Source organism: Lepisosteus platostomus, chromosome 5 (genome assembly GCF_059453375.1).
Source record: "Lepisosteus platostomus isolate fLepPlt1 chromosome 5, fLepPlt1.hap1, whole genome shotgun sequence".
NCBI lineage: Eukaryota > Metazoa > Chordata > Actinopteri > Semionotiformes > Lepisosteidae > Lepisosteus > Lepisosteus platostomus.
The window spans coordinates 19,179,989-19,206,159 of record NC_142615.1 but is presented as its reverse complement, the minus strand read 5'-3'; the positions used below and the strand labels follow the sequence as shown (position 1 = coordinate 19,206,159).

The following is a 26,171-nucleotide window of genomic DNA, read 5'->3' as shown; positions in this document are numbered from 1 at the left end:
GGCCTCCATTGCTTGTAAGAGCTGGCTTACCAGAGTGGTGATGTCACCGCCCTTCCCTGTGAATAGCAGGGACTGCAGCCATCAGGCTGATGGGAGATTTCCCTTTGGCTCAAGAGGTTGGGTCCCTTTTGAGTGATGCTGGAGGCCCGGGTTCAAGTCCCTGACGGTGGGGGGCCTACATGAACCCCCTAGGGTTAAATTATTTATTATGTGTATGTGAGTGTGTGCATAAATGTGCGCTCATGTCGGCCATTGCGATTTTCTGGGGTTCCTATGAGAAGATGTTTTGTAGGTGGTACTTGGATGCTTTGGTTTGATCAGGGGTGGTACTTGGTCAAAAAAGTTTGAGAACCACTGGCGTATGTAATTCTGTAATGTCTTCAGTGTTCTGTGATTGCTTCAGTACATTTAAAGTGACTTGTTGTTGTACAGGCCGAGAGTGGAACATTGCGAATGAGCCAGCAGGAGAAAATAATGAACGAAGCCAAAAGGTAACACCTATACGTGCTGTGTGTGTATACGGTATATACAATAAACCTCTATATATATAAGAGATAAGATAAGATCACTGTATTGTCCATTTACAATTTCTTGTATTAGGAATTTGTCTTTTCATATACCCCAACTTTCTCTCCGTGAGACACACAGACAAGGGGAGAAGCTGGGGGTCAGCACAGGGTCAGCCATTTATACAGCGCCCCTGGGGCAGTTGGGGTTAAGGGCCTTGCTCAGGGGCCCAACAGAGTAGGATTCCTCTGCCAGCCACAGCATACAAACCGGCAACCTTCCAGTCACAGGCGCAGAGCCTTAGGCACTGCACCATCCATAATATGCAAAGGAACAAGTAAAGGTTTATTCCATGCTGAAAAGAGAAGAAAAAAAAAACACAATGTTTCAGCTATGGAGCTTTCTTCAGGTGTGAATAAACCTTTACCTTTGCAGCCTACGCAGGCTGACTCAGCTCCCTCTTGAAATATACAGTATACATAACACATGCAGAATAATATATTTATATATCTATAGAGTGTGCAAGGCACTGATGTGTCCAATTTCCTTAAAAAACTTAACCTTTCCAAATGGAATTTGAATTTCCTGCTTTCTTTGCCAATTTTATTACAAGTTGTCTCTGGAGTTGGGGGGGGGGCATCAGACTTAATTGCTATGTGGCAGAGTGGTTTCATGTCAGTGTCTTAGAAACTTTTAAATTCCCTTTCCTTGCAGTTTTTACCCAAGGGATCACCAGAGGGAGAAGAACTTCAGGAATCATCAGAGACAGAGGTTCCAGAGAGATCACCAAAGACAGCAGAACGTGAGGAATTACCAGAGAGAGAAGATGCCAAAGTGCCACTTAAAACAGAAACTAGAACAGAGCCATCAGAGGTGAGTACATATTTATACTAATTGCTATATACTAATAGCAATATATATATACTTGCATACAGTGCCTTCAGAAAGTATTCACCCCCTTAAATTTTTTCACATTTTGTTCCTGTTACACTTCCAAATTTTACCACATTGAAATACTTTTCTCTCCCTTCAATAACACAATACCTTCAACACATTTGAGTCAAAAAATATTTTTTATTCACAGATAAAAGATTCAAGGATATTCGTTTCTCCAGAATGAAAGACTTACATTTCTCATTTTAAAACGTATTCACGCCCCGAGTCAATACTCTGTACATAGTCCTTTAGCAGCAATTACATCAGAGAGTCTTCTTGGGTATGTCTGTATGAGCTTTGCACATTTAGATTGTGGAGTTTTTGCCCATTATTCAATGCAAATTTGCTCCAACTCCACCAAATTAGATGGAGAACGTCAGTGGACAGCAGTTTTCGGGTCATACCATAGACTTTCAATTGGATTCAAGTCTAGGCTCTAGCTGGGCCATTCCAGAATACTAACCTTTTTTTTCCAGCAATTCCTTGATAGTTTGTGTTGTGTGCTCTGTGTCATTGTCGTGCTGGAAAATGAGTCCTTGCCCTAAATGCAGATCTCTGGCTAACTGAAACAGATTCTCCTCAAGGATTTGCCTGTTTTTGGCTCCATCCATGTTGCCCTTGATGTCAACAAGCCTTCCAGTTCCTCCTGCTGAATAGCAACCCCAGAGCATGATGCTGCCACCTCCATGCTTGAGGGTAGGGATGGTGTTACCTGGGTGTTGGGCTGTATTTGGTTTGCGCCAAACATAGCGCTTTGCTTTCAGGCCAAAGAGCAAAACTTTAGTCTCACTAGACCACAAAATTTTCAAAATTTCCAAAAAGTCTCAAGTTTTGTCACATGGCTTCTAGCAAACTCTAGGTGTGACTTAATGTTGGCCTTTCTCAGTGATTCTTAACAATAGCAGTGCGCCAAAAAAATAAATCAAAGACGTCGTGCAGAACGCATACCCTGTCCACGCAGTCCATCTTGGTTTTGTTTTATGGCATGTCAGTCATTTATTTTCTTTTCTCTTAGAAACAATAAGTGTCCCATTTTGTGTCTCTCTATACTCTTTCGCTTAAATGGTTGTTAAATAATGTTGTCATGTTTACTTCATATTCCTTTTCACAACTTTATTTCATCCCACTGACGGACCAAAACAGACACCATATAATGAAAGTATTGTCAATCAATTGTTTTTCAATCGACTTGTGATGCTTTTTGCTAAGCGACTTCAGGAGCAGGATTAACAAAGTACTTTATACTCGCTCGTAAAATGACTGTAACGTTGCCATAGCCAAAATGTAATGTAGTGGCTCTCTGAAGGCACCAGTTCTGTAGGGTTTGGGCATTTACTGGGACAATTATTAATTGTAGCAGTAAATCACAAAGTTGATTCTTTTGATGGCTTTAGAATCCAACCATGCGATATAACTCAAACAACGCACACACACAGGTACTAATACACGAGGATACACTTATTAATACATAGAATATGCATGTAAAACTAACAGATCTTATCGAGAGGGTTATCAGAATACAAAAGGTATATATTCAGTCAGTTACAAAGAGTTACATATATCAAGAGGACATACGTTCAGTATATCATTCATTAAGACCGTTTCGTAAATGAACTTGGTTATAACTTCTACATTAGATACTCAAAACAAGTACATAACTCTTAGGAATTAAATTGATATCAACTGGTTGGGATAACAATTGAATTCTCGAGCTGTAATGCATTGAAGTTGAATACTCATCCAATCTCTGGGGATTCAGATCTCCTGCGGGCACAAAGAAACAGTTGCAGGCTGTTGCTGTCCAATCCAAACTCTCTGGCTCGGTGCCAGGCTGTGCTGTGAGGCTTGCGACGGTGCACTGCAGATGCTCACTGACCGGCTAGTTAGTGTTGGCTTTAACAAGCAAAGTTTGCGCACAGGAGAAAAGATGACTGTGGGTCCCAGCAAGTCAGGAAGAGGACCTGTTCGTTCTGGCACTCGGACACACTGGCCGTTCCGTGGTTGTTCGGGCTGAGTCTCAGGATGGTCAGGAGGCGCGCTGCGAGAATGTCCTGCCCTTGGGAGCCTTCTGCTCCTGGGCCGTCCTGCCCTGGAATTCTCCTTTGAATTCCCTTTAGAAAAGTCCATAGAATTCTCCTGAATCTCTCTGAATCTCTGTGTTGCCTGTTTTTACCTGGAGGAACTTCAGCTCGTTGATTGGCTGAAAGTTCCATGGGCATCAGAGTCCCACGTGGGTTACCCAGCCCTACCAGTCCCTGATTGGTTGATCAAGGTGAGATATGAGTCACTTACTCCTGACACTTAGTAATGCAGTCCAGATGTCCATCTGGCACTCCCTAGACAGATAGACGCCAATGGATGACCATTGATCATGATAGCCAGGCTTAGCTAAGTGCATCCCCCTTTGGGAGCTGTCCTAGGAAACCTTACATCAGCCTGCATGAATAGTTTCTCTGTGGCTGCACCACAGAGATGAACAGAGAAATGGGGCCTCATTTGGGAAAGCTCCGAAACACTTAATTCTACCTTATTAATAAGCCTCGCCGCTACATGACCGATTAAGAAGGTTTTTTGGAAACGCACGAAAAAGTAGGGTTTTTGGAAACTACTTTTTCGTGCGTTTCCCAAAACCATACGTACAGATACAGCCATTCAAAGTGTGCAGCACAGACACGTACCGCGGGTAATTGGCTACGTCCTCGCGCATCATGATGTGAAATACCGCGGTACGTGATTGGTTGACCGACAGGGGCACTCGTGGTGTGTTGGTCAGTCGTTGAAAGATTTAAATGTCTTTACTGTGCCCGTTTTAGTATTGAATATTTATATGGAATTTTACCACTGAAGGGAAATCTTAGTAGCTGAGCATTAAAAGAATAGTAGCATACTGTAACGCGTGTGAAGGCCATAAACGATATTCATTTTGGAACAAAAACATACAGTATATGGCTGGTCTCGGTACTTTAAATAAAAAATACACACCAGTATTCCATTTCTCCCTAAACATTTTAAGCATCGAAGTCTTTAACTAACATGTGAAATAGCACGTATAAAAAGTGGTAGTTTTAAGCTTTTCTGCTAATATAATATGGAATCGCGTATCTAAAGAAATTAATAACAATAAAATTATATTTGTGTACTGCAACACAGTAATACATGCTGTACAATGTCTGTTGATTCTGTATGTGTAGGGCTGTTTCACCTACACTCATGTGACCTTCCTGGTAGCCTGGTGGTCTATGTGCTGGATTAGTAACTCACAGGTTGTGTGTTCAAATCCAGTTGGTGCTGTAACTTTCTTTTTAACAAACATTTCTTTGAAAAAATAGAATAACAATATTATGGACAATTAATTGACTTTTTATATTTCTAAATATCACAACATGATCGAATTTAAGCCATTTTTAATAACAATGAATAGTCACCTTCTTTCCTTCTGACAACTGTCCCTGCTTCTGCTTCCTGCTTCTATTGTGTGTGTTTGTGGGGGGATCCCTTTACATCTCCCTTCAGATTTAAAAGGTTATTAATCATATCTTCTGTGTCGCATCTTCCCAGTGTAGCTGATCTTTTGCTGCCTGGGTAAAGATATCACAAAGCTTTAGAGAACTTAACATTTCTATTATCAACAAATTGTAAATATGACGTTTACATTGGCATTATTAATTTTTCACTTGAGTGTATGGAGGATTGTCAGCTGTCACTGAGAGTAGACCCCCCCTCTTAGGCTGTGCAAACGATCTTTAATTTTTTATAAAGAAATGGAGGCTGTAAAGTATGCGTTACAATATAAACATTTATATTGATTTAAATCACGTTTTGATTTAAATCGCAAAAGCATGTTTTATCATATGTATTTTTTTATTCACAATCAGACAAATGCAACATAAATTGTTATCTTTGTCTTCTAAGTATCTTAATAAACTTTCAGCATAGCTTTCTCCCTATTTAGATGTATTTTTCTTGGGATTTTTGGATCAAACGTGGAAAGATTAGATTGTAATCATTTTTATTTTTAAATACATTTTAGAAAAGTGTAATCTATACTAAAAAGCTGTATTTATTTAATACCACTAAATACTTATATTAATACTAATTAAAAGACCGCGGGCACTTTCCCCTTTGACAGCTGGAACTCCTATTCTTATAGTAGCTCAGCAGCTCTTTGCAATATAGGGTGTTCAAACCATTTTTTTTACACAGTGACACAGCGTCGCGTTGTGAATCTGTTTTTCCGTGTTTAGAAAAAAGTGGAATACAGTGAGACTTCCTGCTATATAGATACATATGTTTAGATATTTAGACCCGGTGCAGCACCGAGAGAGGGAGGAGGCACGGTTCTCAGTTCTGCTGCCTGGAGCGGTTAATGGCACCGATTATTCTGAAAATTTTCTTCTGGAAATAACTCATTTCTAAATACCTTTTTTCACTGTTAACATCTTGCAGCAACTCTGCAACAAAATATACACTTAGCTCAACCTGACAGTTCATCCTGCTACCAACATTGAATAAAAAAATCTCTATATTTATGTCTTTATTTAGTGGTTTCATTAGTGACAAAGGCTAAACTTTCTTGGAAAAATGTATTTTATGTGTTGCGGAAAAACTGACTTGCTTTAACAAAATATATTTACAAATCCTTTCACCTGACAATCTACCTGAAGGCCCAACTATCTGAGAAGCCCTCCATGAAAGCATGTTTGCTATTAATTCATTTAGGGCTCACAAAGATATTGTTCCAAAATCAATATCTTTTATGAGCATGTGAAAGGCATGGTGAATCGGAGATTCTCAAAAATTACTGTACTTTGCATGATTGGAAACAAATGCGTGATTGCGAAATGCTGGGGTGTTACTTTTACAAAGACAATCAATGAAAAAAGAATGTGGACCAGGGCAATACTTTGAGTTTACAGCTTGTCCAAGGTCATTCATTATTAATACTATTAGTAATAATTTTGGTAAAGACTTTGATGGCGACAGCTCAAACATGAGAGGTTGAGCTTTATTAGCTCCACCTTGCGGAAATTCAGAATACTATTATTTTATTTGCGGTACCACGTGGTATCATGAAGCACTATGCGAGAATTTATGGTATTAATACGGTAACTTGAGGTAAACTGCGTCAAGCGCACCGCACAATAATGTGGTATCGCCCGCTTGTTTTGAATGGCTGCATCTGTACATCGGAAAGTTGCTCGTTAGTCTCTAAGATTCATCGTTTTCAGGAAACTCACCCCTGATCGGCTCTTTTAGGTATGAGACCTCACAGTCAGTGATATTTATTGTGCAATTTATCAAGCAATTGAACACAAGTGGATTCGAAATGAACACACGTGTACCTTGTTAACGTATTTAATGTGATATCTCAAGATAATTGAATACCTCACCCAATTTAGGTTGTTAAAACAAAGGGGGTGAATACTTTAATTTTCAATATAATTCTGAAGACATCTAAATACTTTATTTCATTTTAAGAAGTAATTCTCTATAATGTTAAAATGAAATCCCATTTAAATATGCTTTGATTTGACTTTCCAACACAGCAGAATGAGAAATAATTAATGGGGGGTGAATAATTTCTGAAGGCACTGTATCTATACTTCCTATGGCTGTTCTTTAATACCATTGTAAATAATATATAACTTATCTAAACTAATTATCCCAAAAAAGCATTTTATTGTAAATACAAAAAGTATGGTACTTTGCAAAAGCATTCAAACCCTTGAGTTTTCACTCTTGTTGCTTTAAATCTTGCAGTAGTTACACTTTGAAGTAGCAATTCATGTTTCTAACTTATGCAATTCAGTCCACACATTCAAAGTAAAAATCAAAAGTAAAGCAAGAAGTAAAAAGACAATATGCAAGAAAAAAAAACTCATGATTGCATAAGTATTCAAGCCATTCAATTACCATAATGTGCCATATTTATTTATAGAATTTAATGTGTATTTTACTTTGTGTTTAACAGTGACAGTACAGTGTAGGGTCATATGCAGTTATATATAAATCTAATAAATAAGGTAAATAAGTTTGAATTTTGAATGCTCAATTTGGTGGTAAATTATAGGGTTTTAAAAATGATATAAACTATATAAAGAGTGGAAGTTTATTTTTTATCCCTATCATGGAATGTTAGCTTTTGCTACATCCTCTCTCTGCTGTTCACCATTAAAGAACAATAAACCCAGGAGAACCAGCAGTTATACTCTCATGTCTTTCCTTCCTCACTTGCAAGCACAGCTGGGAACAATAAGGGAGGAACAATTTTATAATGGTAATTTTCTATACAGTATGTATTCACACTAGAGAAGGGTCACTTCCAACTTACATGAGATTTATAATTTGTAAATTTAGTAAAAACTAAAAAAAAATTTGAGTCACATAAAGACTTGAGGAACGAAACCCTCACATATCACAGAGTGGTCATTTGTGGAAGAGCCCTCTTTTTATTTGAGTAGCACGGCAAGGGGGTTTCCACATGAACCATGACCTTATCTTTCCATAACCTTTAACCGTCTCTTCCTAGATAGCAGTGGTAATAATCAGTCTATTCCGGTTGACCAGGTTCACTCATTAACTGTCTTCTTACTTACCAACATCCTAACCCAGTAAATGACCTAGGCTGCTATCAATGTTATACCACCATGCTCACTACTTTATAGAACCTTGAGAGTTTGTGGACAACCTTAACTTGCTTCAGGAACTGCTTACAAATGGGGGGAGTTTCCAGCTGCAGCCAATTCTGTGATTTCCCTGTGAGAATCCAAAAAATCCATCTGCAGCTACAGTACATCGTTGTACATTTCAATGACCTTTGGTCTCTTTGTGAGCATAGTGACGTCAAGCATTAATCAGAAATGAAAGTCTTTGAGACTTGACCATTACTGTCCTTGAGTGATCTCAAAACAATTTGGTTTAGTTTAGTAGAGATATGCCTAAAAACGTTTACAGATGTAATTGTTTCCAAAGGTACTTTCACTAAATATTGAATCCACAGATCTGAATGCTTACGCAAACATTTTTTTTTTCTCTTTCATTTTTGCTTTAGACACCATTAGTTTGAGCATTCTGGTTTTTAATAACATTTAAATTTATGCTTAAAAAATGTGTAAATTTATTTGTAAATTCACCATGAATGGAAAAATCTAATTTAAAAAATAGCAATTAAATTAATCATTTTTATTTTAAATGATTTCAATAATGTATTATTCAAAACAATGAATTTATTTTTAGAGGATAAGTGATTGATTTGTCAAACATACTAGACAGCAACATCTAAACCTCGTTGCTGTAATGTTTTGTTTATGGTAATAACACAGCTTATTGTCCCAACATCCTTCCCTAATCACTTTCAAGCTAAACAAGTTTGTTTCTCTCTACTGTAATTTACGTACTTGTTACAATATGTACTATACAATATGTATATACAATTTCTGTGTCAAGTCATCCTGAATGTTAAGTCTCAACATTCATGTTTTAATGTATTTCTATTGAAAAAACTCAGTTTTGTATATTATTTCCTTATATACTTTACATGGACTTTTTTAGAATGTAACCAGGATGGAAAATTTCTTAGCGTGTTCGATTTTTAATTATCGCCCAGAAACCCATTCTGTTTGCTAAATTATTTACTTTTTTTCTTCTGTCTTAATAAACTAGGTAAACCCACAGAAGTCCTTTAGAAGGAGAACACAGCAGGTGAGACGGGACCTAACACAGCTTCAGAAACTGTTAGAGAAAAATAAAGAAAACGCAGCCCAGGTGAAATCGTTGAAAGATAAGATTCGTTCAGCTCTTGACGTCCCTAAGGAGTGCTGGGTACCGGCTGGACAATCCCTCAAAGAGCTGGTAAAGAATCTGCACAAACAGCTCAGTTTCATGGAAGACACATCCACCTCTCCTCCTGGAAACCTTTCTGATGAGGAGGTGTTAAGTAATGCGTCTGAAGGCCTGTCTCTGCAGGGAATCTACTGCACTGGGGTTCTGAAGAACATGCTGGAGAAGAGAGAGCAGCTCATTGAGGTTCCTGAGGGCTTCTCACTGCACAGACCCCAGCACAGCTCCCTTTATGAGCAGGAGGAGTTTTCATCCTATAAATCACAGGCCCTTTTCCAGAAGGTCATGGAAAATCTGGGCTACTCTTTCAGCACTTTAGTAACAGGTGAATTCAAGGCCTTCTCTGCTGCAAACACAGTAGGTCTCTCACACTCTACAGACAAGGAGAAACCCCCATCTGCACACCCATGCATATGGAAAACAAAGTACAACTATGTACCACTGGCGTCCAGCTTTTTTGAGAAGAATAGACTGAAGTTGTCAGGTGCTGCCATGAGAGACCTCCGAGATATAGAAACGGCGCTGTTAAAGAGTGAAGAAGATAGCATGTTCCCTATGTTAATAAACAGAATGGATAGTTTTTTTAAGAGATTTGGCACCCATGCTAACCAGGGTCCTGTTCACTTTGGTGGGGTGTTCTGGTGGAAGGCCTCTGGTGAGGGTTTCAGCAGCAATGATCTCACAGGGATGAACAGCCTGACATCTGACAAGCTCTAAATATCTATGTTGGTCATGGATACTGTGCATTAACCACATCTTGTTCAGCTGGAGTGAGCAAGTCTGCATCAGAGCTGAAAGGACACTTTACTGGGAACTACAGTGAAACCCAGATGAGCGGAGTGAAGCTCTCTGTCTCTAAAAGTGGGGGTCCTGCTGAAACTCACAATCACCTGCAGTGGAAGTGTGCTCTGGTCAGCAGCAACAGGACCTGGCAGGTGATAGACAGAGGAACCAGGCTGATTCCTGTGTGGGACATCATCCTGTCTGCTCACACTCAGGACTTCACAGACCCTTTCAGACTGAGCAGCAGCCTGCTGGAGGCCTACAGAAGGATCACAGGGCAGGACGCAGACCTGATGTCAGGAGAGAGGGAGCTCTCGGCACAGAGAGAGGCTGAGGAGCTGATTCAGACAGTGAAGAACTGGACTGTGTCCAACAGTGAACAGGTTCTGACTGAGCTGCTGCAGTTCAAGAGTAAACTGAGAGAAACAACAGGGTCCCACAGAATCTGGTTTCAGACCTGTCTCTCTAACAAGGTCCTGCAAGATGTTTTACTGGAAGTTGTTAAAAAGCACAAACATGAGGAAGCAATAAACCTGCAAACGATGATGCGCTCTCTCATGGAGCCTCACCTGTACACAGTGAAAAACGTCCCAAACAGAGCCAAAATCATGGAGTGGGCCTACCAGGCTGAGGAGGAAATATTCAAAGTTGTCTCTGTTTCCGAGTTCTCTGAACTGGCGGAAATCCTGAGGAGAACTAAAGAACTAGCAGATTCTACATTAGCACTCAGTGACTCTGTAACTGTGCGTGAGGCCAAGATCAAAGCCACATGCACTATTGCCTTCTCCCTGAACTCCCTGCGACAGACTTTAACACAGAACAATGAGGGAGAAGCAGAGCTGCTGGTACTTTCGGTCATCACATCTGTAGGATACAGCTTGAAGAACAACAGTTTCAGTCACCCTCTGGGCTGGAAAGACATTGACTTTTTAGAGAATGAGCTCCAGAAGGCTTATGACAAAGACTGCTTACTGAAAGGGCAACATCCTACAAGAGCTCAGGCCCACTTAGTGCTCACAGCTCTGACTGCATCAAAAAACAAACAGTCAGTCACCTCAAAGGATAAGGAGAGGCGACTACAGTTGATAAAATCACAGCTAAAGGGGAAAATGATCCCTGAAGTCTCCTCAGCAATCACATGTGCAAATGTATATCAGGACTGGAAACGACTTGAACTGCAGTTGACACACTTGACAAACAGCGAGGAACAAGAAGATTTTATGAATTTGCTTCAGAAACTGGGTCTAAAGTGCCTATGCCTTAAACAGCAAAAAAAAGATATTCTTGTCATAGATAGTGCCTCACAAAGTGTGAACAATCCCAGAGAGGAGAGCCAGCTCTGTTTCCACTATCTGTACAAGCTCATGATGCTGGACTACAGTGTCCGTTTTTTTGTTCTTAAAGTTCCGGATACTGACTGTAAGGAAAACAGTGCCACCACAGTGCAGTGTTCTAGTGGTCCTGAAAAAAGCAGTTTTGGCTTCTTCAGTATTGGCGAGGAAGATGTTGAGAAGGAAAAGAAACACAAGACTCACATTCACCTCATGGACGTCCACATGGCTGTGTTCCACTACTCTGATGACTTCCTGAGGCAGTACCTCTACACCAAGCTGTCCACCTGTCAGTTCGCCTTACCCCTGCTGGTGCCCAGCCCCTGGACTGGGGCACTGGAGTTCCCTCTGTGGGCCCTGAGGCAGATCAAGAAATCATGGTGCTGCAGGGAGCCATCTGAGAGAGGCAGCTCTGTGAAACACAACTGCAGGGACATGTTCAATGCTCCAGTGCCAACGGTGTCCTTCATCAGGCTGGGATCATCCTCCGTCTCCAAATCCCAGATCCTGAACAGCGTCGTCAGCCCCAAGAGACACAGTGTGTTTTTCCACCGGCACTGCAGGGGCAGCTCAACACAGCCTGCTCATGGACAGGGTGGTGGAGATCGCCTGGTACTGTCCAGGAGGCAGGAAGGACGACGTGTTCGACAGCTGTGTGGCTCTCCTGAACCTTCACGGTGATGCCAGCAAACACCCAGAACAGCTGCAGTTTCTCCAGGAGGTCAGCGTTGTCAATGTAGTTCTGATCACAGAGACTCCACTGGGGGAAGACGTGAAGAAGACAGCTGAGGCTCTTTTCAACTCTCCTGTTCCCCTAATCTGTCTGTTTGCTGGCCTGAGTAAAGTCCCACAAGGAAACAATCCAACCAAGGTGAGACTGGCTGCCAAGAACAGGAACGAAGCTGATCTGACTGATGAGATAGTATTACACGTCAAACACTGCATCTCCACTGTGAACAAGAGCTCCAGCCTGCAGACATACTTACAGGCTGCGAGACAGCAGCAGTTCAGGGTGGATGAAGACAGTGAAGCCTGTATAGAAGGGAAGGAAAAGGCTGAACTTCTGATGAGCCTCCTGAGAGAAGATGAGTTATTAAACCTCAAGGAGAAGCTGCTGCCTCTGCAGGGCAAGCTGTGGCACAAGTGGTGCCTGAAGGACAAAGAACAGTATTGTCTGAACAGCAGAGTGAACACAAGTATTGAACAGCAGGTGAGCAATATCAGGGCTGAGAAAAGAGCCCTCCGCCGTGAGCAGCTAAAGAGAGCTTTCCCTCTCCATGACTTCATGAGATCCTTCCTGGAGTGTTTAGCTTCTGCAGATCCACAAGACATTAAACTGTTCATGCTGCACTGGCTGGGGATGTATCTAGATGAACTGACTGCAGACACACTGAGTGAACTTCAGAAGAAATTCCACTCCACATGGAAAACACTGAGGCAGAAAGAGAAGAGCAAGGACAAGGAGCAGGAGATGAAACTGCAGAAAGACCTGAGCACCATATCTGAAGAGATCACTGCTGCTACTCTCGGACTTCAACACCTCATGAGAGAAACCGCTCAGCTTCATGAGGCTGTTCAATCAGAAGGAGAGGGTCTAGAAGAGTACAGACAGTTTGTCAGTGTCTTTCCCGCTGTCGGAGCCGAGATGCTGATGTCAGGACATCCTCTGGAGCTGATGGACGGAGATGCTGCCCATGTGCCCCTCCTGTGGATTGAGGCTGTCCTAGACAAACTCAAGGAAAAAATTGGAGACAGAAAGGTGTTTGTCCTCTCTGTTCTTGGAGTCCAGAGCTCGGGAAAGTCCACTCTGCTGAACACGATGTTCGGGCTGCAGTTCACAGTGAGTGCAGGAAGGTGCACCAGGGGAGTGTTCATGCAGTTAGTGCGAGTGAGTGAGGATGTCAGAGCTCAGCTGCAGTATGACTTTGTCCTGGTGGTGGACACAGAGGGGCTTCGGTCACCAGAGCTCAGTAATAAAACCACACTGAGTCATCACAATGAATTAGCAACGTTTATTATCGGGATTGGTGACATGACTGTGATCAACATCATGGGAGAAAATCCCTCTGAAATGCAGGATATTCTCCAAATCTGCGTCCAGGCATTTCTGAGAATGAAGTCTGTTCAGATCAAACCAAGTTGTGTTTTTGTGCATCAGAATGTGGCAGAATCTTCAGCAAACAGCAAGAATATGGAGGGAAGGAGGCGCCTCCAGGAGAAACTGGATGAAATGTCCCGCATTGCTGCCAAAGAGGAAGGCTGTGAAGTTACCGGCTTCAGTGACATTATCCAGTTTGATGTGGACTCACAGGTTTTCTACTTCAAAAACCTTCTGGAAGGAGACCCTCCGATGGCTCCTCCCAACCCCTCCTACAGCCAGAACGTCCAGGAGCTGAAGATGAAGCTCCTCAGTGTCGCTCAGTGGCAGCCGGGAGTGAAGTTTCCCTCACTGTCAGAGTTTAAATTACGGATCAAAGATCTCTGGAATGCCCTGCTGGGGGAGAACTTTGTCTTCAGCTTCAGAAACACCCTAGAAATGATGGTTTACAGTAAACTGGAGGACAGGTACGGAGAGTGGTCATGGAAGATGAGGAAACGAGCCTTAGAGGTACAGAACAGACTGAGCAACCAAATCATCAATAATATAGTTCAGGCTGTGACATTGTCAGATCTGAGGAGAGAATTTCATGAGATCTACAGAACTCTGACAGCTGAAATAAAGAAGTATTTTAAAGAAGAAAAATACCAGGAGATCTTGATTAAGTGGAAGGTGAATGTTGATAAAAGGTTTGAGAGCCTGAGAAATGAGCTCATTGAAGAAACCAGAAAGCAGAGCAATGAACTGATCAGACTGAAGAAATGCCGATCGGAGCTAGACAGGAAGAAATCAGAATACGAAGCAGAACTGATTAAAATGAGCAAAGACCTGGCGTCCAGACTGAAGGAGCAGAAGCTCAGTGATAAGAAAGTGGAGGAGCAGTTTGACAGACTCTGGAAGAGCTGGGTGACCAGAGTGTCCTCAGAGCTGCCCCCTGAGGAACAGCTGGACATCAGAGCCACAGTGCAAAACATCCTGATGGAGAAATTCAAGAACCAGGGAGATGTGAACAGAGAGGAGATGTTCCAGTTCAATAGGAAAAAACACATCAAACAAAGCTGGGCAAGATCTGCATGGAATACGGTTACTTTTCAAGACCCACAGTGGGAATATCATGGGAATGAACTCATTCAGGAAATACAGAGACCTGTTAATAAATACATTGACAGGAGAGAAGAAGAGAAAGTGGATTTCAATGACAACTTCATCCATGAAATCCTGGGGCTGATAAAGATTAAAATAACTGATTATGAAAAGTCTACAGAGCAAAATATATTCACAAAGGAGTACGAGTTTGAACTGTCTGTCTATCTGTGCACCACAGCAGTAGAACAATTTAAGAAAATGCACACAGCCTTCAGGAAAGCCAACAATCCTCTGACTTACCTCCAGAGTAAGAGGGATCAGTACCTCGACTGTTTTAAGAGCTTCTGTAAAGGAGCCTCATCTGTCACATTCTTTGTAGATTTTCTGTGCAGATGCCTCAAACCTGCGATCCAGCAGGCAGCATGTGATAAGACCTGTATCCAGATCCCAGATAAAATGAAATCTAACTACCCTGCTTTCAGTGGTAACAGATCCAACCTGGAAAACCACATTCTGAGACACCTCGCTGAGCAGCCGAACTTTGACTCCTATATGGAATATATTAACCATCCAAAGGGTTATTTTGAGAAGTTTATAAGGGAGCGTGTTGAGAGATACTGTAGAGACAACAGTGATCAACTGAGAAGGATGTTTAAAACCAATCTGAGTGACCTAGTACAGCAGGTTTTAACAGTGAACACTACTGTCACTGCAGCAGTGAAAGACAGACATGGTGGCACCACCTTGTGGCTGGATGAGTTCTGTGCAGCACTCAGTGATCACATGGTGCTCCCCAGACAGGACTTCAGAAACATTGAAAAGGAAGACATCACAGACCTGCAGTTCCTCAGAGAAATGATGGCCAGATCACTTGATGAGCTACTGAAAAGTCTTCAGAAAGAAAGCAGCAGCAAACCTGACCTTGACTTAAAGATTTTCAGACGCAGACCTGATGAGATTCTGTGTGAGGCGTTCAGTGGCTGTTGGGAACAGTGTCCCTTCTGTAAAGCCATCAGCACAAACACTATCCCTGGTCATAACTCTGATCACAGTGTCCAGTTTCATCGTCCTTCTGCTCTGGCTGGCTGGCATATCCATGGGACAGATATATTTTATGTTGATATTTGTACCACCTCAGTCAGCAGTGACAAGAGTTTCTATCCTACTTGGGAATCTACTAAAACTGTTCCCTATAAGACCTACAGAGAAGCAGGTGAACCTTACAGCAGGTGGCGCATCACCCCAGATAACAGCGAGCAGTCCTACTGGAAATGGTTCATCTGTACTTTCAGGTCACAGCTGGAGGAGAAATTAAAGTATAAATTTGTAGGTCATGGTGAAATTCCCAGTGAGTGGAAAACAATTGGAAAGAGCTCTGCACTGAAGGAACTGAAGTAACTATAAATTGTTTCTAGGTGATTAAAAACTGTCTTTTGTATAAACTGATACCTGAGTAAAAATGAAGTGAAAATATAAGTCCGATATCAAACAGTTCTACTGGAAATGGTTCATCTGTACTTTTAGGATCAAGATCGAGTGGGAATTTGGATTAAATTCACAGATTTGGGTAAAATCCCTGAAGACTGGGACAGAAGCACAAAGTAGGCAGCTCTGACAGATGAGCAGTAAACCAACATCAGTGTAATAATAATAATAATAATAATAATAATAATAATAATAATAAACCTTATTTTATGTAGCACCTTTAAAGGTGGCTTCTCAAAGCGCTTTACAGGATGACAACAACAATAAATAAGAAGAATACACAAGATAAAACACAATGACAATACACAGAGGAGACTTTGGATGGTGGTACTAAGAAGAGCAGAGGGGTGAAGAATGGAACCAGTTCAGTAAAGGCTTTTCTGAAGAAGAGGGTTTTGAGTCTGGATCTGAAGGAGTTTAGAGAAGGTGACTCTCTGATATCCATGGGGAGAGAGTTCCAGAGCTTGGGGGCATAGCAGGAGAAGGCCCTGTCACCCATAGAATGTAGACGGGCTTGGGAGACAGTAAGGAGAGCAGAATTAGCAGAGCGAAGATTGCGAGGTGGGGAGTAGTAGTAGTAGTAGTAGTAGTAGTAGTAGATAATAGTTCAGACAGGTACTGAGGTGCCAAGCTGAGCCATATAGGTGAGCATGAGGATTTTAAAGTCTGCATGGAATTTGACCGGAAGCCAGTGCAAGGACTTCAAGATAGGAGTAATGTGAACACTTGCACTAGATCTGGTCAGGATTCTGGCTGCTGAATTTTGGACATACTGGAGTTTGTTCAGTGTAGATTTAAATACCCCAGCGAGTAGAGCATTACAGTAGTCAATTCGAGAGAATACAAATGTGTTGATCAGCTTTTCAGCCACAGTTAATGATAGCATAGGGCATAGTCTTGCGATATTTCTAAGGTGAAAAAAATATGTTTTGACAGTATGCTGCACATGTGGGTTGAATGTTAAGCCAGAATCGCATATCACCCCAAGGTTTTTCAATTTTGATTGAAGCTCAAGTACAGAACCATCTACAGATAGGGTTACAGGACTGGCTTTACAAAGTTAAAGGGGGGTGCCAATAAGCATGACTTCATGCTTCATTTACACTTCGTGTAAATATTTAGGTATTCAGGGAGACTGATGTTCAACCTGATTCAGTGGGATTATGGATCGATTCTTTCAGGAGCTCAGCTACTGTTCAAGTCAGTCTTACAGGTCCTCATATCATATCACCATGATCCTCTGTAACAAATCTGGTTATTAATGAACAGATGAGAAGCTCTCTGGGTAAGATATGGTAACAAAAAGAGAACTGTCATTCAGTAAAATTATTTCAGTACTAGAATGTCACAGAAAGCTCTCACTCAACAGACATTTAGACACTGAACAGTTAATGAATAACTGCAGATTTCTGCAACTATTGTGTTTTATTTTAACCTGAAATTGGTTTTATCTTTAAACTTTATTCTGACATTTGTTTTGCTGTTTGTGAAAAGTGATTCAGAGTTTGGCTAAGGAACTTCATGCTGTATTTTGAAGCTGTGGGTGTGTGTCTATATCCACAGGAAATCACGGCATCTGCTCTTGTACTACATCAGGGGTTGAGTTCTGTAGGTACATTCTTATGTTTACTGTGCTGATAAATTCTTAAACCCTCTGGTGTGTGATTAATGGAAATAGATTAAAATAGGAAAAAATGAGATAGAATAGAAACACAATACATTGAAATGGTAATTGAAAATTGGTGACAATTGGTGATAGACCTTTCTTCTGTTCCTGTACTGACAAATGCGATAATTACTGCTTCTAACTAAAATATCTAATAAAGAAATCACAATCAAATGTGACAAACTGTATCTTTTTACAAGCATAAATAACATAGTGACATTTCACTTGTGTTGTTTTCTTCATTTGGAAATTGTTTGTTGTTTGACAAAATAATACATCACACCAGATTAATCTGCCAGTACAGCTCCCTCTTGTTTTACACTCAGCGATTCTGCAGTGTGAGAGAAGAAATTAAATACTTTCTTCACTTTCACTTAAACGACACTACAGGTCCAGACCAATGAAACCCACCACTGTATTCAGGATGCCTACTTAAAGACCTTAAAGTGTTCCAACAAAGCCTGAATGAAATAAACAAACATGTACCACATAACTTTTGCACAATAACCATACCATACAACTTCAACACCTCAATGGTTCTGTTTTTATCAGCTGACACAGTAATGAGCACAGAGCTGTAAACTAACTGCTCTACAGAGGACAGAAATACACACAATATTAAGTCTTGTTTTCAGCCTTTTATACCTGCTACCCCTTAGAGGCAGGGTAGTGCAGTGGTTAACATCACTGCCTGGCTACAGTTCCTAGGGGACTGTATGTGTGGAGTTTGCATGTTTGTGTTCACTGGGGTTTCCTCCTATAGTCCCAGTCTCATGCTGGTGAGTTCATTGGCTTGTGGGAAAATTGGCCCTGTTGTGAGTGTGTGTGTGTCTGTTTGTGTGTGCCCTGAGACAGAGAGGCGTCCTGTCCAGGGTGTGTGAGTGTGTGTGTCTGTGTTTGTCCTGTGATAGACTGGCGTCCTGTCCAGGATGTGTGAGTGTGTGTGTCTATGTGTGCCCTGAGACAGTGTGGAGTCCCATCCAAGGTGTGTGTGTTTGTGTGTCTGTGTCCAGGGTTTGTGTGACGTCTTACACACATTGCTTGTCAGGACAGACTCTGGCTCCCCTGCAATCCTGGATTAGAAAAAGTAGTCAGAAAATGGACAGATATACAATACAATTATATTTCTATTGGTAAAACAGCCCCCATACAAGAAATACCTACATTGTGCAGAGAAGTTTCTAGTTGTCTTGTACAGAGGGCATTTTGTTACTGACACACACACGGGTCAGGGAAATATCACCAGCTTGAGAATATGGAGACTGTGCCTGTCTTTCCCAGCTGCATCCCAAAAACCACAGACACCAGTGTCTGCAGGGGACTCGTTTCAAACTCAGAAACATAAACATAAAAAACATTTTACAATAATCACTTCCCATCATGTTTTCTGACACAGAGATCTGGAACATTAAATTCACGTGAAACTAATGATCAATAACTTCCCTGATATATTAATATATATTCTAATTAAACTGTTACATTTCTTCTATCTGCTGCTCTACATCTGTTCTCACCCCCCCGTCTGGGCAGAGAGGGTGTGAGGTGCAGTAATCAGCCAGACCCCCTTTATGATTTAAAAGATAATAAGTATTAACAGAATAATAAAGTCAAACCACGCCGTACTGAAGCAGCCCGTGAAGGAGTGTGATAATAATAACAATATCTCAAATGTGCAAACTTCAAATTGTCATTGATAGAAGCCGCCATCAATTCCTGCTGAAATGCTCTGTTGTGTACCGCTCTTGTATTTGTACTGTTTAATAAAGAGACTCGGAGAAGGGACATGAATACTCTTGTGTCTTCACTTGATCGCCCTCACTTCCGCCCACATTTCCGTGTATTGTTGGCAATGTAGTACACAAGCATCTCAGCAGATACAGCAGGTATCCCGCCTGTCAGCTCCTCACAAGCAGAGAGCTCCGGTACATCAACACTCTCGCCCAGCTGATCCTCAATAACAGCTCCTGGCATAGAAACACAACCTGGTGCTTTAATGTCAACTATTGTACACTTGTGTGCTTCTGCACCGAGAGCATTCTTCTGTTCTCTGGCAGAGAGAACTCGCCTCAGATCAAATCACAAACTGACACGAAATTTACATGTCAAATCTGCTATCTGGCTGTGGTGGGTTTTTATTGATGATAATAAACTGTGCGCGCTGCAGTTTTAAATACTCAAGATGAAAAATTGCCGCGACACGAAATCCTGGTACTGGGAGGGTTTTTAAATATCCAATATATATCAATAATAATATAAATATAGATACAATATAGATCTAAGGAGTATATCTATAGATACAGATACAGTAGAGATACAGATAGAGTAAGTAGACATACTGTATAGATATAGATTCTACCGGATTTGTGTGATTTTAAATCAGGCTCCTCAGAAATAGATGTCCATTATGTGAATGAACCGCACCTGAAAGCAAACGTTGGGTCGGGTTTCCTTTCTTTCCTGCATGAAATAGAAAATCGTTACAAAAAGCACCAGCTAATGTCCAATAGCGTTGGTCATTTTAATTAACATGAATATACTGTAAGGTCTTGGTACATGGGAGTGGATTTCATCCACAATTTAAAAAAGGGCAAATAATATTTATTTTATTTAATACAAAAGTGACCTAAAACTCTGTAACTTTCAGGTTAGCTTGAACCTGTAATAAAAAAGGGGCCTGAAACTTCCATTCTCTGATGTTACTGTCTCTAGAGTCGGACATGATGTTTCACAGATGTGCAGTGTGCCTTTTCTCTTGTTGTGTTCAAGATGACTTGCTGTGCACTCTCTTGAATGCGTGTTCTGTACTGCTCTGTTATTTCATTTAGATTATCTATGTGGTATACAGATAAAACTGGACTGCATGGTGTAATTTCTGGGTTCAGCACCAGCTGAACCTTAAAATACATCAGCCAATCTAAACATGATTTGAACACACAGCTTTTTGATGTGGTGTCAGATGCGCTACCGTTGCGCCACGAGGTCACTCCCTAGAAGTGCTTTTAATTCCCCCAAGGAGAAAAATCAGCATCCCTGAAAAAGTTTTTTTTTCATTCTCTCCTGTGAGGAATGCCGCTCTTCCAACGAGGGTCTCTTCTTCCCAGACCACAGATTATACTTCCTGTCCGGCTCTCACACAGAGAGCAGACACACCGTCTCCACTAATGTGTTTACTACATCTATAGATCTGACCCCCTACAGCCCTGATATTCCTGGACAGGATCCCATATTGAGCAGTATTTCTCGCGTTGTGAACTTACAGTGTGTACAAAATGCACTTTATACACAAAGTAAGTGTTTTTGTAACTCTAGGACGTTTTGTGAAAATGTTACTGGCATGCCAAAATCGCCCGCTCAACTGAACAGTCCCACCCCCCTCAGTTTTGGATAAAAGGTTTGGATAAAAAGTTTTTGAACACTTTCACTTTACTTGCGCCGTAAAAAATAGTTCTACTTTGTCAATGGTCAGATAACTACACTAACCCCGAATTCACAGTTACTACATCGGACTGTTTGATGTGCAGAAGGGCTATCCGTCCAGGAACAGCATGTTACATAGTGTCTATGTTTTGGGGTGTCAACATTATTACGACCTTATTTGCTCAGGTGGACCACTGCCTTGCAGTAGTTTATCCTTATACTTACAATTGTTATATAACTAGGACTGTAGTTATAGACGTTTGTACTTTCTGTTGGTTTTACAATGATTTCTTAATGATTCAGAACCTCGTTACTGTTGATGTTGTTGCAAAAATGAACACATATGGTTGATGCTCCAGGCAAAAATAATCACGTGAGTTCTGATGAACGTGGAACTGTTCTTCATCGCTAAATACCAGATTGCTTGTTGTTATCTTCTGACATGAAATACTAATCAGTGGCATGCTTGCAAGAATTCACTTGGATGGTTGCAACGGCTCCGTTTAAACCAAAATATCACTGCCCCCCTCAGGATTTCAGATGCCCCCCTACAGATCATTCACCTGGCGCCAGTCCTGGGTATAATGATGAACAAAGCTGCCTTGAAAGCAGTGAATCCGGGTGTGATTCCCACCTGATCCATCGACAAACGTTTTCCAATGAATCTTCGATCGATTTAAAAAAGTCTTGAAGCTGGTAGGCTAGGGAATAAGCACTGTTTCAGTGCACTAAGGAAAATGTGCTACTGTGCTGTGTCGCTCCAGTAGCGCAATTGGTCAGGTTGGGGTGCTTTTAAAGTGGAGTTATGTCGAGGTTGTGAGTTCAATCATCACGTGGAGTCGTTTCTGTTTTCAGCTACAGAAACTCGCTGTTGAATTTAAGTCTGTTCTTGTGTTGCTTTTTCCGCTCGATGGAGCTGTGTTAATGCAGGCACACCTGCTTCCACGTCAAGTTATTTTATTGTTGCTCACAAACCAACACACTGCAGACACCTCTGATATTGTCACTACTTGTGGGCCACATGTTCCTGCTGTCAGCCTACCATGTTCATGCACATCTAGAAATATTACTGTTACAGTATAGGAGCGAACAAACAAAATGAAAGCACACCAAGTTTAAAAAGGTCAAAATGTGTCAAAGCCCTTCCTCGACGAGGATGGGGTTCAAACCTACTTGTGCAGAGTATAATGTATTAAGAAGTTATTGCTTTAACCACTAGGCCACCTCCATACACACTTTAGCCCCTTCCGGACATGAGTTGGCTCTTTCCCCATGCTCAAGGGTAATTTTCCTCTTCCACCTACAATTTCAACATTTACCTTGGGAGATGTCAAACCACAGAGCCTGTGCTGCGCTTCAGTGTTAGCTGTAGTGGACACCCCGTTGAACATAAAAAGCAAATTGAGCTCCTTGGACATAAGCCATTTCTCGTCACTTGCTCAGCGAGCAGGCTCAGCCAAACTGAATGCAGGTGTCTCAGAGCAATTGAGATGTGTCCAAGTGGCTGTAAAAGGGATATTTGATGCCAGTGCCGTGGCTTAGTTCTCCGACGGCAGGCGTAGCGGCGCGCCGGTTGGAGTATTCTCGGTCGCATTTAATGGCAACGTCATGGCAACATCAGCTCAAACCACCAAATGGAGATGGGCGTGCCGACAAGCTGACCCTGCTGATGCGGGATTAACACTAGGATAAGAGAATGCTGTGGCTTAGTTGGTTAAAGTGCCTGTTTAGTAAACATGAGATCCTGGGGTTGCCACACAGTTTATCATTATGGACAGCAACATGCTTCTACATTAAATTTAGTGTTCATTTAATTTTTGGAACAACTTGTTTTTTAAAAAATTCATACAAATTGCGAAAGATAAAATACTCATCTGTTTTGTCAGTGCAGAGGAATTACTGCCAGCTGGCAAGGAAACGAAAAAGATTTTTTGTCTTTAGCCAAAAACCTGTGAATGTAGAAGAAAGGTGATGTGCGCTAGTTTCTATGGCACAGTCAGTCAGCGTATCCTTCAGTTAAACATAACGTTGGTAAATCAAAAGTCCCCAGAGACGCATTTCAAATTAATCCGACCTCAACACCGTCTCCCCTAAATGTGATGGGGTTTCTTTGGATGTCCTTAAGCATCCTGATAGTTGCAGAGATTTCAAACTTTTGGCTAAAGTCAAACTACAAGAAGTTAATAGTTGAGCGCCTAAGTCAATATCACCGGGAATGTGACTATGTAAACTTAAATAGTATTCAAAATATTGCAATTTTGTTGTAGTTTAAAAAGATATTTTAGCTGGGGATCCTCAAATGATGAGGGTAGAAAAGAGAACAATAGACACCATCAGGAGTGCTTAACATGTGATAAAAGTGTTTTTTAATCACAAAGTGAAAATAGTGAATTTGTCTTTCACTTAGATGTTTATCAAAAGCTCATTAAACAATGAAGGAGAGGCTCGTGTTCCGAATTCACTTCGTGTCTCATTGTCTTGCTTTGATTTTTAAAATGTACACTGTTGACTATACACTCTTCCTAACACGATTAAAGAGCCGAGTTTAGTTCAGAGGTAAAGCATCTCATGCATCATATGAAGCTCTGTTTTTTATCACCAGCGTCTCCACTCTGGATTTCTTTTTAAGCGCAATATCTTTTCTGCGATTTCTTTCATTTGAATTCCCTCATGTGTGAATTTCAGCGCGACATAAACTCGTTTGTCTGTTTTAAAGAGATGCAATTTTTAAAACAGACAAAATGAAAGACTTATTAACTAAATACACGTAGAAAGCGTGCACCTAATTGAGAAAATTTGGACTGGGGCGATTTATTATTGTAGCGGCACAAGCTCACAGTGGTGCACTTGAGGAATGCGGTACAAGGGCCAGTGGTGCATTGGATAACGCATCTGATTACGGATCAGGAGACTGTAGGATCGTAATGCTCTTAAACCCAATACCATAACCATAGTGTGTTCAGTCCTACACAACCTTTCTATCGACTGAATAAGCCTCCTGTTCCATCTCCATCTTCTTCCCACACATTCCGGCTATTTCAGCACTGTTATTGTTGGACTACAGTCACAGATACGTAAGGGACACTGTTCCGAAGACCGGTCTTAAATAAATAACGTTGCAAAAGGTAACAATAAGGGTTTCTTAATGTTACCTTACATTTGGCCGTACAATACAGTTTTCTGTACCCTCAAAAAACTAAAAAAAAATATTACTGCTTTCTCCTGAGAAACACAAGTGTAGTGTCAAATCACAATAAATAATACAACAAATATACTAAATTAACACCCAGATATGACAACACACAGCTATGACAGAACACATTGAAGACTTAAAAGCCCTTTAAATTTTTATTTCCTTAATCTCCATTCTCTTCCCTCCCCAGGATAACTGAAAACTAACTATAATAAAGACTGTATATGCATTACTTGTAATACAGCTACTAATGAAGATATACATGGAACTTAATTATTAATAAATAACACTTTTATTAATAAATACGTGTAATGATAACATTCATTGTGAATATAAGTTTATTGCAATTGACCCATTGTAGCTACCAATCAGCAGCAAGGAAAAACAAACTTCACTTGTGCCTTTTAAAAAAAAGGAAACAGAGTAGTAGTTTATGTGGTAATTTCAGGTACTGTACAATGTAAGAACTAATGTTAACTACTCCAATAGTAATGCGTGGGGTCCTATCAATAGAAAAAAAAATTGTTGTAACCCGAAAACACAACAAACACAAAACAAGAAGTCTTCCAGGAACCTAGGTAAATCCCTGTAGTAGTCTAACAACTACGAAAAAAAAACCAAACGCAACAACTTCAAAAGAAAAAGAACATTAAAAACAAATCTGGGGAACAACAAAAACACAGAGTCTAATGCGAGAGCTTTTTCAAGTCTTCAGTGCTCCTCTCGTCTCAGTAGACCTCTCTCATATATTTGTGTATAGGTCAGCTGGAGGTACACAGCTGATGGTAATTTAAGTAGGGAGCTGCGTCAGCATGCATGGGCTTCAAAGGAAAAAGTCAAGGTTTATTCCATGCTGAAAAGAGAAGGAAACACAATGTTTCAGCTGTGGAGCCTTATTTGATTGTGACTCGAAGTAAACCTTTACTTCTTCGTTTGATGTTAATTTATCTCCATCGGATACCTGATAGTATCTAAACTTAACAGTTGCTTTCAGTAGCTAAAGCTCTAGGTGAGGCTTGAACTCAACCTCGGCATGACTCTGCTGTGCACTGCTGTATAAGTGCCACACGCGAACCGATTGCGCCACTGGAACTGTGCAAGGTGCGCAGGAACAGGGTGAAAACGGTTTCGGTTGTGGATCCATCTATACATGGGGAACACTAAAATAGCAAGGAAAATACAAGAAAAGAAACTGAAAGAATTGTGCTAACAGCAAAGGGGGACGGAGGGAGGTGGTAGGACAAGTAAATCAACCTGGCAGATTATTTGTATCGACATTTTTTGAGTCAATCAGCAAACAGATTTCTCTTCATGTGCCTTAAACTGTGCGGTTTGTATCTTCGTTGTAGATAGGTTTCTTCAGAAGTCCAGTAAACTGACAATAATGGAGAACTAGCTGACGCACCCCATCGTGAAGACCTTCTGTAAGGTGATTACACGTTTCATTTTCAAGTCGCCTCCTTTACACGCAATTGCAGCCTGGACACTGAGAGAAAGTATGAGAAATGGCTTCAATTTCACTGTGAAAGCGCAGTACAGGCACGATGGCTTCACATCTCCCATCAATCAAATAAAATTGCAGTAAAGCGATCTAAATATGACTCTGAAGTACTGGGAAAGATGATTATTTTGAGTGTGCCTCCCAGGGTCTGCTACGAGGCTGAAGTTACAGTAGCTTCTTATTCGCCAGCTTCTTATGCGTGTTTTTCGTTCCACCTTAAATGGTGCTGCTGTGATGTTACGTCGCCTTTCGCCTGTAGATGGCTCTCTTTGATCAGTACTAATTCGGGTGGAATACTGCAGACATCTTCACTGAAAGGGAATATCCAA

General features: G+C 41.1%; 1 protein-coding gene and 1 pseudogene across 1 annotated transcript; both read left to right on the top strand.

Annotated features, from left to right (window-relative positions):
- Positions 1–262: 262 nt before the first annotated feature.
- On the top strand, positions 263–12,077 carry LOC148664527 (interferon-induced very large GTPase 1-like; annotated as a pseudogene).
- Positions 12,078–12,176: 99 nt separating this feature from the next.
- LOC148664526 (interferon-induced very large GTPase 1-like) lies at positions 12,177–16,056 on the top strand. Its single transcript, XM_088631508.1, has one exon. It carries the CDS (start codon positions 12,463–12,465, stop codon positions 15,976–15,978), a length of 3,516 nt encoding a protein of 1,171 aa, XP_088487634.1. The 5' UTR covers positions 12,177–12,462; the 3' UTR covers positions 15,979–16,056.
- The last annotated feature ends 10,115 nt before the right edge of the window (positions 16,057–26,171 follow it).

Bases quoted from the DNA above. Each gene is read 5' to 3' on its own strand.
- LOC148664526 (XM_088631508.1), top strand. From the start codon at position 12,463: ATGAGCCTCCTGAGAGAAGATGAGTTATTAAACCTCAAGGAGAAGCTG.